The 12,889-nt window shown below is 42.2% G+C and overlaps 1 protein-coding gene across 1 annotated transcript in view; it reads left to right on the top strand.

The window, feature by feature from the left end:
* The first annotated feature begins 5,212 nt into the window (after window positions 1-5,212).
* The window catches only part of ppm1ka (protein phosphatase, Mg2+/Mn2+ dependent 1Ka), an 8,724-nt gene continuing 1,047 nt past the window's right edge, over window positions 5,213-12,889 (top strand). Inside the window, exons 1-8 of the mRNA XM_015946163.3 lie at window positions 5,213-5,363; window positions 6,228-6,404; window positions 6,953-7,129; window positions 7,210-7,382; window positions 7,459-7,559; window positions 7,767-7,932; window positions 10,921-11,065; window positions 11,137-11,271. Of these exons, the coding sequence (XP_015801649.1) occupies window positions 6,294-6,404; window positions 6,953-7,129; window positions 7,210-7,382; window positions 7,459-7,559; window positions 7,767-7,932; window positions 10,921-11,065; window positions 11,137-11,271 (1,008 nt within the window). The 5' untranslated portion in view covers window positions 5,213-5,363; window positions 6,228-6,293. The remainder of the gene's footprint in view (window positions 5,364-6,227; window positions 6,405-6,952; window positions 7,130-7,209; window positions 7,383-7,458; window positions 7,560-7,766; window positions 7,933-10,920; window positions 11,066-11,136; window positions 11,272-12,889) is intronic.

Here is a 12,889-nt window from a genome sequence, read left to right as displayed (position 1 = left end):
CAGGGACCCTGTTGTGTTTTATTCATTCAGACGTAGAAACACAGGAGGATATTTTATGAAAAATTTATTATAAACCTCAGGAAATATTGACCTCCTTATATTGCTTTTGTTTTTATGTGTATGTGTGTGTGTGTGTGTGCTCTACATAGCTTTTAATCTTTGTTTGAAGCTCATGTTAGTTGTTATAATATTGCTCCTTTGTTTTTAGCATAGCACAGCATAGTTTATTTATATAGCACATTTAAAACGCAGCATGGGAGCTGCCCAAAGTGCTGCACAGGCTAAAACAAAACACAACCATTCGAAAGAACTAAAACAGAGGATAAAAGTCCAAATCAAAAGCAGATAAAACATGATAAATACTAAGAACACATTAAAACACTGATACAATAAAACACTAAAACGAGTCACTGTCTAAAAGCCAAAGCGTAAAAGTGGGTCTTTAAACGAGATTTAAAAACCGCCAGAGATGGAGCCTGCCGAACTCCAATGGGCAATGAGTTCCATAGCTTTGGGGCAGCATGGACAAATGCTCGTTCACATGGACGTAATTTGGGGGGGGGGGACAGGGGGGACATGTCCCCCCCACTTTTTCCAAAGTCAGGTTTTGACCCCTGCACTTTTTACCATCCAAAAACAATATCACACTATATTAAATTGACACTGGTTGAGCTCTAGGACCAAGCGGAAAACAACCGTTTGTGTTGAAACCAGTTTCCCATTAGAGCATACTGTAAAGATACCCCCCCCCCCCCCCCGTGTCCCCCCCACTTTTAAACTGAAAATTACGTCCATGCTCGTTCACCTCGCGATTTCAATCGCATCCGCGGCGTGTACAGCAGCAAAAGGTCAGCCTATTTATTTAAATAGGTTTTTTTGGCACATCACTGTGTTATGTGGTAGTCGTGACAATTGAATAAATGGTTTAAAAGGTGGTTGCAGCAACGCCACCCTGGGTTAGCTGAATGTAATAGCAGTGTCGGTACAGGATGTAGCTGCCAGCTGAGCAACTGATGGCAATGACCCTTAATTGGCTCACAGAATTTATATAAGCCACACCCCTCCAGAGAAAACTGCTTGGGTTAACTTGTAGAGAAGATAACACTGTTTGAAGTATTGAAATTATGTCTTTAGCCTAAATTCACCTCAGCTGCACGTTGCCGACTGCATCCCCACGTAAGTTTTGCTGTATTGACGCTTTTGTTTGGGTTATTAGTTTGACACTCTATAGTCATTGTTTGTTTTTCTTGTCCATCACCTGGTCAAATCTACAGATAAAGCAGCTCTGAGGAATTATTGTTTTGTTTAGCACCCTTGGCCAGCGGAGCAAGGTAAATGTGAGAATATACTGTAATCTATTTCTGTTATGACATTGAAGTTGTGTTCACCTTTTATTTATGCTTTGTATATCTCTAAACAGTTTTCACGGTGCAACTCATGGAGTAAAGTCCAAGGCATTGGACCAGAGAAACAAATAAAAGTTTGCGCACCCGTCGAGGCTCCGTTCTTTTCTTCATGGTGCCAGGGGCAGCTACACAGGATCTGCTTGGGTACAGGATCGGCTCGGGGTCCTTCGACTGCCGGTGACGTCACATTACTGCAAAACTACTCGGCTTTCATACACACGTTTAGGAAAGACATCAGCAGTTTTGTTAATAAATTCTTGTTTGTTAACACCTAAATGTTTTCTTTATAATTGTAATTTGTTAATAAAACACCAGATTATCTTTGTTTTGTAAAGAATGTAAAACTGCATAAAACCAACATCGGACTGACAAAACATAGAACAGTTCTTATATGTGAAGCCACATCTGTTTGTATTAATGGGGCGTTCGTCTGTATATTTCATTAGTTGTTATCTAAATACATTCTTTGATTCAAAATATTTCTTGGTGTCTTTCAATAAGTTCTTATATTTTATTTTGCCCCATTTCATCAACATCAAGAGCTTTTGAGGGTCACCGTTTATCATTTGCTTATATTTTACATTTCCTTTAGAAATTCAAACAAATTTTCTCCAAAAAGTGTTGATGTTTGGACTACAGGACTACAACCGCTAAGACTATGACCGCAAATTTGTTCTGACCAATCAAAATCGTAACAACGTAACTTCCGTAAGCTTCACGTTCAGCCAATCAACTACTTTGACGTCATCGGCAGTCGAAGGACCCCGAGCCGATCCTGCACCCGAGCAGATCCTGTACCGACAGCGGCTCTCGGCGCACAGACACTGCAAACAAATAAACTGGCATGGTTCCCCTGGATCAGTACACCCCCCCCCCACCCCCCCCCCCCCAATCAGAGGCAAAGATGTACGGTCGTAGCGCGGCTGAGTCGGATCAGCCTTAATATGGCTGCCACACATGCAGGGCAGAGAACTGATTAGAAGTACCCGAGTGCAGTTTGACACTGTAACAGCACATGCAGCTCCGGTAATCGCTGCTTGCAGTTGGGCTTTCTCATTACCTCAGCACCTGAAGTGCCATACGAAAGCTGTCCTGCTGAAAGAGCAGGCAGCTGCCTTTTATTCATCGACATAAAAATATTGGAGAATGGCTTTCCATAGACTCCAATAACACGTTTTTGAGGCCAAATGGGAGGTGGCCACCACCGCCATTTTGACTGTGTCATGGGTTCCGTCAAGCCCAGACAATTCCAAAAAAGGGAAGAGAGGTGGGGTTGAGGGTGGGGCTGTAAGGCTGGGATCAACTGACGACACCCGGTCGAACTAGCTACAAGCTAACCTGAAGCTAACCCAAAGCTATTGTGGAGGTGGGAGCTAAGCTAACGGAGGTAGCAACCTAGCTACAACCGGAGTTAACTGTGCACAACACCAGAGCTTCTGAGTCAGAGATACGCCGGGCTGACCGCTGGGGAGAACCGGGTGGAACACAGAGGTCTCCGAGACAAGCTGGCAGCCACACAGCAGAGAAGCGCCGCTGCGATCTGAGATGCGCAGAGCTGCCGCTGGGGAGAACCGGGTGGAAAGGTTTCCATCTCAGAGCTCCACAAGCCGGCAGCCTGCGCAGCAGACAGAAGCCGTGATCAGACAGAGATGCGCCGAGCTGCGGGGAGGGGAGAACCGGGTGGAAAACATCTGTCTCCCGAGAGCTCCACAAGCCGATAGCCGGAACCCAGCTCCATCAACATGTTATATTTCAACCCATTTTCTAAAGTGCAGCATTATGTTAAATGCACTGGGTTTTACCCTATTACATTTAAATTTCATGGTTAAACAGTACATGTTAAAATCTAAGCTCAGCTCGGCAGTGACCTAAAATACATAAATATAATTTTACTTACCGAAAAAAATGAAGTGGAGACTCCTTGGACGCTCTATTAGTGCAATTAATGCCACAGCAAGTCATTTTGTCCAACAATTGCACAAATAATATCAAAAACAGAATACACACACACAGAGACTCAAAATCCCGGAGCAGTTTCCAAGCCAGACCGAGGCTCTACTGAGGCCTTTCCACGGAGCTAGCTCTGCGGTCACGTGGGTCTGATGCTCATTAATTATACAGAATTTTAGGCTTTTAATACACTTAAACAGAAGAGTGAGAAAAAAATTCACCCCCCTCAGAGTTGTCATGAGTGTAAACTAGATCATTTAAACCAAAAACATGTTTTGGAACCAGGCTGTAAACATGTTTATTTCTGCTGTGAAATTGGTATTTTTAACATGGGAGTCAATGAGGATTTGCTCGCTTCTGACACCAGCCCCCAGTGGATGAGGGTGGAACTGCAATTTTTGGTGCTTCCGGGTTGGCCTCAATTTTTGAGCCGCATTGTGGGGGCTTGCTTTTATTAGATAACTCACCCCACCCTGCAATCACTCTAATGTGAGCCACCTGGCTCCTTACTGGGATGGGACCAGACGAGATCTATCTATCTATCTATCTATCTATCTATCTAGGCAGCATTAGCTCAACAGGTTGAGTGGGTTGTCCAGTAATTGGAAGGTTGCAGGTTCGATTCCGGCTCCGGACAGAGAATTCTGCTGTTGTGTCCTTGGGCAAGACACTTATCAAGGAAAGCATCAACACTTAAAGCTTAAATCTTGGTTTATGCTTGACGCATTCACTTTCCGCACGGTGATGCGGCTCGCGGATGGAACGCGCTTCACAACTCGCAGTGTTTATGGTTTGTGCGGCTCGTCTCTGCGGTGAGCCAATATTCTCCCAAACTGAAGGGGGCAGCATGGAGCTCTACAGCATGCATCCAACACTACACCATAGTAGAAGTAGAAATCACTGTTTACAACATGGCATTTCAGCATTTTTAACAGCGTCCTCGTCTTTTCCGACAGTGCGAGCTATTTCTCTCCAAGAATTATTAACAACATGTTGATCACGGCGATCTTTGAGAGCTGAATCATACAAATGTCTGTATTTACGAACCTCTGCCGTGCCGGTCCGCCATGTTTTTCCGCGTCCGACCGTCCGCGTGGTTAGAAATTTTCCGAGGTGCGCGTTGCGGAAATCTTGGGCCGTGCGGAGACGAGGTGGAGGGGCGTGGTTGTTAAAATGACGCAAAATGACGCAACTTTTCCGCGCGGAGCCGTGCGGACCTCGCGGACGCGTCAAGCATAAACCAACCTTTAAACCCACCTTGCCTGCTGGTGGTGGTCAGAGGGTCCGTTGGCGCCTGTGTTCGGCAGCCTCGCCTCTCATCCCCACCAGTGTGTGAATGTGTGTGTGAATGGATGAATGATACACTGTAGAGTAAAGTGCTTTGGAGTCCTTACTCTGAGAGGCGCTATACAAGTGCAGGTCATTATCTATCTATCTATCTATCTATCTATCTATCTATCTATCTATCTATCTATCTATCTATCTATCTATCTATCTATCTATCTATCATCTATCTATCTATCTATCTATCTATCTATCTATCTATCTATCTATCTATCTATCTATCTATCTATCTATCTATCTATCATCTATCTATCTATCATCTATCTATCTATACATATATACAGAGGTAGTTGTGATGAATATGACAACACAAGTCTAATTTAATGTTTAATTATTAAATGAGTGATTATAATGACGAGTTTGAGTTAACGAGTTTGTTTTTCTTGTGAAATGAAGAGGGCGAGGCTTTATTTCCACTCACATACTGATATTCCATTTGAGAAATTCCAACCTGTTTAGCAGAGGAAACCAGAGCCCCACTACACCAGATATGATGACGTCATGATGTGTCCTCCTCTCATCGGTCGGCTTCTGATCCGTTTAAATCTTTTCCAGCTGAGCTGAAGAACCACAGCACGAGCGCGACCGACGGCTCGAGGCCACTGCGGGTGGAAACCTGTTGCCAAGGAAACTGCAAAAGGCGGGAAAGTCACCACGAAAAAGGTCTGATTTTGTTTGAAATCCGCCATTTTTTATGTCAACTTTTCTGTTGCAACTCAACCAGCAGCTGCTGATTTTATGTCTTATAAACCGTCACAGGTTCTCAGCAGGACCTAGAAATGAAATAAAAATAAGTTTGCTTCAAGACATTTGGAATATGTTATATTATAGGCCACTATAACTGCATATACCTATTTTTAGCTAGTCTTTAGCTAGTTTTATGCAGCAAATTTATTATATGTGTAGAAGATGTCAATATTTTATATTTTCTTAGCAATTTAACTGTTTTTGTTTTACAATTATTTTTATAACAAAAATAAATGGAACAATTTAAATGATGCAATAACTTCTGAAATGTTCTAGCAGAAAATGTAACATTTCAATTTCAAATCTTGCTCTAAACTCTCGTCAGACTAATTAACATTTAGATGAATTTTCTCATTGGCCAGAGATATAAACTTCATGACAAAATGCTATAATATAATATAATGTGTTGTTTAATGTACAGTAGGCATGTTTGTGATTTATTACAAAAAAAAAATGACTTTTCGTGTGTCTTTTTCATGGAGGTGTTGCTAATCAGGCCAAGTATTTATAGAGCTCGACTGCTTGTAACGGATAGGAAAGGAAGTAGCGAAAATGCAGAGTTGCACGACTATTTGTAGACACACACGCTATAGTCCTGAAGACACAGACAACACTGAATATAAATCACGTTAATGTCACCAATTATAGGTCAGTTGAATCCTACCTTACAGTTCAATTCAGCATCAGTCCACCAGATGCATTTAAAAGTGTTTTAAATCAAGAGAATTATGGTGAAATCTCGTTAAACTTTCTGTAAATGTTTTTATTCTTTTATTTCAGAAAACTGCAACCAGGCCAGGTTTATTATACCTTCTTGAAATCTCTGCAGCTGTTTGACACTCAGCCATGTCATCTCCAGTGCTCCTTAACCTTCTACGTTGTGGTCGCTCCTCCACCAGCAGACAAACCTTCCTCGCTGTACGGTCCTTAACTGAAGCCTCCACAGTGTCTGGGCAGGTAAATCTGTCCACATCCATATTGGGTACTTAATATGAAGTCCAGCACACCCAGGAGGTAATCCCAAACCTCCCTCCTCAGAGTGATCTTGTGGTATTCCCAGATTATTAAGGAGGTATTCCCCAGGTTCTCCTCTCATCCAAGTCAGATGTTCAAACCACCTCAACTGACTCCTTTTGATGAGGAGGAGCTTCTGTGCTCCTCATCTAGTCCATGAGGCTAAACCCAGCCACCCAACAGAGGAAGAGCCTTTTAACTGTTTGGAATCAGGACCTCCTATCATTCATGATTCAGATCTGATCACTGTAGATGAGGGTTGGGATGTAGGAAATTAGCTCCTCCTTCACCTCAACAGACAGGAGCAATACCCGTATTACTGAAGACAATGTTGGTCTGCAGATCCACCAGGACACCAGGATGCCAAAGATAGATAAAATCCCTCCTCCGGTAGAAAATAACCCAACCCCAACTCTTTTATAACGTAGGCCAGGTTTTTATATGACTTAAGGTATAATCTGGCCATTTTCTACCCTCTGGTGGTCCTTCAGGTGGATGGAGGGTTGTTGGGATTGGTCGGTGTTCGGCAGGCCGGTGGGTCGGCCAGGTTTGGAAGTAATGGCAGTGGCCTACCAGTAACGTGGGACTCGTTTGGGATTTGGGACAACCGGATAGAGGAACCGATTCTGCTGCCATCCAGTATCAAATATGGAAAACCCATTCCACAGGTGAGTAAACACACAAATAAACAGAACATTGCAGAGGAACAGTCAAACCCAGCTGTTGAGCGTGTTCGTTTTCCTCTCAGGTCAGTCTGTCTCGGGTTGGAAGTGCGTCGGTTTTTGGTCGCAGGAAGCAGAATGAGGATCGTCTCCGTATCGCCCGTATCCACGACAACCTGCTGTACTTTGCCGTGTTCGACGGCCACGGCGGGCCTCATGCTGCCGACTACTGCTACACCTTCATGGAAAAATTCATCAGGTTGAGTTTTATTAGATGAACTCTGAGAGAAGCCTCTAGTGGACAGCTTTACAAACCGCTGAATGTTCTGATGCAGAGACGCTTTGGAGGAGAGCGATGATCTGGAGAGGGTTTTAAGGAAAGCATTTTTAGATGCTGACACGGCTCTACTCACTCATCTGAAGTACTTCAACAATGGTAAGCCATGCAGACAATCGTTTCATCTGTCAGCTTCAAAGGGTTAAAGATTCGTGAAATTTAACCCTTTAACTTCCCAAAACACAGATTTTTGTAACCAATCATGCATCAGCTAGATATAGAAACTAAAGAGTTGATTTCTGAGTTGAAGGCTTAAATCACATCAAATCAAATGAATCATTGAAACACGCCTTCCTTCCTTCCTAGATTCCTTTCTGAAAGTCGGTACCACGGCAACAGTTGCTCTGCTACGGGACAGCGTGGAACTGGTGGTCGGCAGCGTCGGAGACAGCCGGGCGCTGCTGTGCAGGAAGGGAAAACGCAACAAGCTCACCAAAGACCACACACCTGACCGCAAAGACGAGAGGCAACGGTACACAATGCGCTACCCTGTTCAGACAGTTTACCGTAGCTGCTGATACGCACTGTAGGGTTTGGAAAATTGAGTGCTTTAAGAGCTCAATATATATATTACCTCTACTTATGACCAATAAGCTGTGATACTCTATCTAAATATGGAATATCAACCCTGCTTGGTCTTTATTGTGTTTATCAGAAGATTCCAGGATTCTTTATTCATTAAGGGATTGTACACACTTCGTTTTGATTCAGAAAAGAGTCAGGTTTATAAAAGTAAGAATTTATTTTACAAACAATTAAAACATGACAGGTTAACTAACATTTACTGTGATGGATGGAACTAGATGTGATGTATGAAACCTATGTGTGAATGCAATGTTGTCAGAACTTCCGTATCTAGGAGAGCTGAGTCCTGGATGTAAAATAATTTGGTTTGCGTTAAGCTATGCAGTTGATTATTATCAAAAACACATCAGACGCAATCTGTCATGTCTACATACCCACTCGAAGACCCTCGTGATAGATCCGGAATGTCGAAGTCCTCGGACTTCCAGGCACCGAGGTCTGTAGAAGAAACTGCGGCACCACTAGACCGGTCAGATGGATAGGACCGCGCGTCTGGCAGGCTCTTAAGGAGTCTATACAATACCAGCTTGTTCTACAGGAACTGTTGCGGTATCAGCTTCGCAGGTGCAAAAAGGTTTTGACGACTTGTCAAAAGCTTTGATGGGTTAAAGAGGGTTTTTCTTCAGATGGCCGGTCTGAAGCTTTCTCAAGAACTACTGATGAATCACCAGAGTGATCCAGTTTTAATGCTCTCATGTTATGATTTGTGTAGCCAACCAGAGGTTGACAAGTTTGAGGAATATTACCAAGACAATTCAGAAACGCACACCTCCCTTGATACCGGATGCTCTGATCTGGGTAAAGGACTATCTATGTGTCATGAGTTTAACTTAACCTTACTTTGTCCTTGTGTGAGTGCAAATGGTGATGACCTTGTCATATTAACATGCTGAAACATATTTCAATCATTGTAATCATCACATAACATTCATTTCAAACTTCAGTCATTGAGCACAGATCAATGAAACATTTCATTATATTATAATTATTATAAGTAGCAATAAACAAACGTTTAGTTAATGATTATCTAGCTTATACGTTTTAGAAGTTCATATTTAATTTATGAAATCATTCTTTGATTTAGCAACTGATCCGGGCTGCGAGTGTTAGGCATGAAGAATCCTGTAGGACGATAAGGATGGACCTTGAGGAGAGAACATTATTGTTGACAATTTGTTGTCATGTGTTCAGAGCTGCAGAGAGGCTCTGAGCTCCAGCTGATGGGATGAACGCAGGCCAATTTAAAGGGAACACATGCAGTCTCGTGTCTCCTTTTTGACCAGATGTTGAATGGTCAAACTGTACCTAAAACCTGACCATTGCTGGACGCACTACCATAGAGAACATCTTAGGTACATCTGATTGGTTGGTCTTAGCTGATATAAACGTTCCTGTAGATAGGATGGATCATTCATTCATTGCTGGAGGACATACTGACCACTTTCCACACTCTACTACTTTCTTCTACAATTTGCTCTTTAACTGCATCATTTCCTGCTATTTCAGCTGTTGACTTTATTTTTTCTCAGAGTGTTTTTCTCCCCAGAAGAAGCTACAATGATGTTCTGCTGAGCTGTGGTGGCCTCATGGAGAGGGCCATCGTCTTGAACACTGTTGCTAACCACTTAAACATTCTCCCTCTCCTGATAATAACATTTTACTTTCTTTGACATTGAATGTGCTACTACTAGTTTACCCGTTAAATTATAGATTCACTTGGATAAATACAATAAAGTTTATCTCTCACTAAATAGAATATTTACTAAGAAATCGCAATGTAACCATAGGAACATTACTTGGCATATATGTTGTGTGTGTGTGTGTGTTTGTGTGTGTGTGTTCTGTCTTCTCCATCCCCAGTGAGTTGTGGTGGATGGCTGCTTATACTGAGCCAGGATCCTCTGGAGGTTTCTTCCTGTTAAAAAGGAGTTTTCCTCTCCACTGTCACTAAATGCTTGCTTAGTATGAGGATTGCTGTACAGACTCTGACACAAGTCAGTGACTTGATGCAATTTGCTGGGTTCCTTAAATAGGAAACGGTTTACTGATTAGCTTTATGAACTGGCCTGTATTGGAATGTTTACTATGTGAAGGGCCTTGAGACGAGTCTTGTTGTGATTTGGCGCTTTATAAATAAACTTGAATTGAATTGAATTCAGAGCTGCAAAACATAGAAAACTTTTTTTTACCTTTAACAGCTTTGGTGTGTTCTTGCTGTGTTGAGTTTCAAACTCCATCTTTCATTTCTTTTTAAAACACAGAAAAGGTTTATTTACCTGCAACGTTTCGTTTGCGGCTGCAAACATCATCAGGCTGACCACCTCATTTTTTACCTGTAATAAACACAACTTAAGCGGTTTAAGGCCTAAAACTGACGGTATTTGTTCTCATGCAGACGAATGAGAGTTCACTGATTACTACTTCTGTCTTTTATGTTACGATCTGAGGGTTCTGGCAAGGAACTGAAGCTGCAGAGGTCAAAGAGTGGAGTGGGTTCAGGTTTCCCAACAGCTGATCAGGTCATGGGGTATAAATAGAGTGGAAACGAACATTTGTGACGTTCATCCAGTAGCTGAAACAAGAGCGGAGCTTCGGGATTCCCTTTAGCTAAAAGCAGCCGGTGTTATGAAACAGATTCAGTCAGACTGATTGGTGTCAGCAGCTGTTGGTTAAAGATCTTATTTCAACACACAACTAGCCATTAAATAGGAGCTTTGTGGTGGATATTAAAACTGATTACAGCTCCTCATCTTAATATCATGGCTGAAATGTTGTCATTAGCTGTTGAAGAAGCAGAAAGTTGCACATACATAAGCTGGTGCAGGTCGGTCTTTTACCAGACACTCCCTAATCCTTCATCTGTATTTGTTTCCAGCATCCAGAGGTTTGGTGGGTTCCTGACGTGGAACAGCGTCGGCCAGGCAAACGTCAACGGGCGACTCGCCATGACACGTAGCATCGGAGACTTCCACCTGAAGTCCAGCGGCGTCATCCCAGAGCCAGAAACACATCGTATCACAGTGAGTCCCGCTGACACAACAGATTTAATATTCTCAGATCAATGTACTATGGGTTGTCTGTTCTTTTTTAGGTCCAACACGCCCACGACTCCTTCCTGGCTTTGACCACAGATGGAATCAACTTCCTGCTGAGTGACCAGGAGATCTGTGATGTCATCAACCAGTGCCATGACCCCACTGAGGCTGCCGAGGTCATCTCTGAGCAGGTAGATAGTCCATAAATTAAGATGCAATCATCAACTTCACAACAAGGCAACAGAAACCAAAGTTAAGACTAACTTAATTCACTACAAACAGTTAAAAGGGCATGAAAGTTAAAACAAACTACAAATATTTAGAACTAAATACAAGCTAAAAAAATAGAAAATTAGCTTATAGAACCTATAAAATGTGGATTTGTTGTATTTACACAGCATAAAGAAAATCCTTAAAAACTATGGAATAAAAATGATCCTTTGGAGGAAAATCTGTGAGCAGCTCAATTTAATTAAACCCCAGCTATCCTTACCAAAAGATGTCAACATGTATTTGAAACTTAAGCTTTTATGAGCAAGCTTCATGTGACATTAGCAAAGAAAACTTTGTAAATAACAGTAGACCTAATCATCGTCCCAGAGGGACACCAATGTTTTGCCATATTGATTTTTTAGTAACAGTTGGATAAGATGCAAAAATAGAGACACTGTTTTGTGTTTATTGTTAATCAATTAAAATACAAAATAATGTATTTTTATTAATTCTTTAATTCTGGGAAAATAGTAAAATGCATTTAAGCAGTTTTTGGAACTGAAGATCAGTTAAGAAAATGTATATAATCTGAATGTTTTTAGTTTCTCTTGATCTGTTATTTATTACCATATCGATATGTTCCTAGTCGTACAGTTATTGGCCGGACTGGCTGAAATTGTAGAAATTCAGTGTACCTACACTTTACCATCTATATAAAAATGAACTAGCTTCCGTTGTCATAAATCGCTATAGAAAATCAAAAATCTCTCCTCTAGAAGGTGGAGAACTGTGTTGCACATACGTCACTCAAAGATGTCTCACAGGGCAGCTGCTGCCTCTAGTACATTTTGATTACCTGTATTTTGTTCAACATTGCGCTCTCAATTATTACGTAAAAAAGTGTTTACATGTGCTGCAAAATGTCTGAGCCATATTTCCGCGTCCTACACGCATTTTAAACTAACATAGGTTTGATCTAAAATAATTATATATCCATCTGGAACTGCTACCTGTCCTTCTGGACTCCTTGCCAACTCAGCGACTTTGTCGCTGTTCCTAACGACATTTTGACCCCCCTCAACGACTTTTTTTTTTAAATAGCGCCTAGCGACAAACCTAGCGACATTTCTCAGGACCCGTTGCTACTTTCTGTAGAACTTTCTTGTAGATATTCCCCACAGATTAGCAACAAAGAAACCATTTGCACTCTGAACCGTTCTTCCGGGAGTAAGGAAAGAGAACGATAATCTGCTCATGTGCACGAGGACTGACCAATCATAAACCGTTTTCGGCCTGGCTGATTTGCTGAAAGGTGCAGCTGCAGAGTTGGAGACCACCGACGTCTGCTGCTGCTGCAGGCTAACGCTTCTACTAGAGACGGCACAGGCGTCAACCTGCGATCTCTGGTTCTGCAGCCGTCAGACACTTTGGCTTTTCCTGCATTTGGCAAATGAAGTCAACGGGAGTCTCAACTACTGTCCCGTTTACACACGCAGCTCTGTGGCTCATCTGAATTTCCTTCAGAGACACAGGGATGGTTATACTATGAGACACCTGCTCCCTTTTGCTCGGTGCGCCGTTATTATCACGATGGAG

The sequence above is a fragment of the Nothobranchius furzeri genome, chromosome 2 (assembly GCF_043380555.1).
Source record: "Nothobranchius furzeri strain GRZ-AD chromosome 2, NfurGRZ-RIMD1, whole genome shotgun sequence".
Taxonomy (NCBI): Eukaryota; Metazoa; Chordata; class Actinopteri; order Cyprinodontiformes; family Nothobranchiidae; genus Nothobranchius; species Nothobranchius furzeri.
Note: the sequence above shows the minus strand (reverse complement) of the source record. Positions and strands in the feature narration are given on the sequence as shown.